The sequence below is a fragment of the Geospiza fortis genome, unplaced genomic scaffold (genome assembly GCF_000277835.1).
Source record: "Geospiza fortis unplaced genomic scaffold, GeoFor_1.0 scaffold27, whole genome shotgun sequence".
Classification (NCBI taxonomy): domain Eukaryota; kingdom Metazoa; phylum Chordata; class Aves; order Passeriformes; family Thraupidae; genus Geospiza; species Geospiza fortis.
Window position 1 is genome coordinate 4872296 of NW_005054329.1, and position 1589 is coordinate 4873884.

The 1589-nt window shown below is 65.5% G+C and overlaps 1 protein-coding gene across 1 annotated transcript in view; it reads right to left on the reverse strand.

The window, feature by feature from the left end:
• The window catches only part of HMCN2 (hemicentin 2), a 35992-nt gene that overhangs the window by 5105 nt on the left and 29298 nt on the right, over positions 1-1589 (reverse strand). Inside the window, 5 exon segments of the mRNA XM_031057300.1 lie at positions 4-146; positions 430-614; positions 850-984; positions 1247-1381; positions 1458-1562. Coding sequence (XP_030913160.1) covers positions 4-146; positions 430-614; positions 850-984; positions 1247-1381; positions 1458-1562 — 703 coding nt within the window.

The window sequence follows — 1589 nt, forward strand, 5'->3', positions numbered from 1 at the left end:
AGCTCCAGCCTCTCGCCCCGGCTCAGGGTGATGTCTGTGGGCAGCTGGGTGAAGGTGGGCAGTGTGTGGATGGAGAGGGAGAGCCGGCGAACGGCCCTCCCCGCGGAGTTCACCGCGGTGCAGGAGTAGCTCCCAGCATCCCCTTCCTGTATGAGGATGAGAGGGAATGATCCTGAGACTGGGCTCCAGCTGCAGCCCTGGCTTGCTGAGTTCTTGTGCACATAAAAAGTCACAGTTTGGACAGAGCCACTTTTTCCAGCCCGCATCAGCAACCTCACACTGCCCCAACCCTCCAGCTTGTAGCACAGAACTGCACAGGGCTCTCCCTCTGCCAGACGTAGCCACAATCAGCCAAAAGCTCTTCAGCAGCAGAGGACGCTTGTTCCTCATCACTCGAACCTCTCAGCAGCCCTGGGGGTCGGTGCTCACCTGGACATCCCGGAGCAGCAGCTCCCCGGAGGGCAGGACCGTGGCCCTCCCGCCCCGCAGCAGCGCTCCCTCCCGGCTCCAGGACACGCGGGGCTCGGGGACACCGCGGGCGGCGCAGGGCAGCAGCACCTCCAGCCCCTGCAGCACCCCCAGCTCCAGGGGGGCGGCAGCAATGGTGGGGGGCACTGGATGGGACAGAAAAGTGGGGACAGCAATGATGGGGGGCACTGGATTGGACAGAAGGACGGGGACAGCAATGATGGAGGCACTGGATGGGACAGAAGGACAGGGACTTGCTCACAGCTTGGCAGTCACGTTTTGCTGCGAGGCGCTGGGGAGGGGCTGAGCAGAGGGGGAGCACCGGGGCTGGGGAGGGGCTGAGCAGAGCGGGCAGCACCGGGGCTCTGACAGCCGCTGTACCTTGCACAATGAGCCTGGTCCTCCCCGCAGCGGTGCCCCAGGGGTTGCGGGCCATGCACAGGTAGGTACCGGCGTCCTCGGGGGCTGCTCGGAGGAGCCGGAGCTGCCCCCTGGGGAGCACCTTCAGCCCAGAGCCTGGCAGAAACGAGGGGCAGGATGGGGCAGCACAGCTGAGCCGGGGCACACGGAGGGATGCTGTGCAGGGACTGCTTCCCCCACAGAAGTGCCTCTTCCCAAGGAGTCTCCATGGAATGGCTCCAGTGGCCACCATACCCACCAAGGACAGCAGCCAGCAGGACCCATGCACTGTGACAAACCCCTGGCATCTAAACCTCCCCCTAGGTAAAGGCTGGGAGGTAATGTGGGTTCTGCCAGCCCCCAGCTCACTCCTGCTCACCTCCAGTGATGCCGACACCATCCTTTTGCCAGGTGACCTCTGGCCGGGGGACGCCTGTGGCCTCGCAGGAGAGCACCACGCTGCTGTTGACCATCACCATCACCATGCCAGGCAGGGGCTTCAAGGCAGGGGGCTCTGTGAAGGCAGGGAAGTGCTAGCCCGGGCAGAGGGCGCAGGACCCGCAGCAGCAGGAGCCCGGCGCTGTGTTTACCATGCACTGTGAGCCAGAGGTGCTTGCGGGCCGTGCCCGCGGCGCTCCGGGCCGTGCAGGTGTAGCGGCCGGAGTGGGCGGGCAGCGCCTGCCGGATCTCCAGGGCTCCTGCAAAACAGCAGCAGGCAGAGG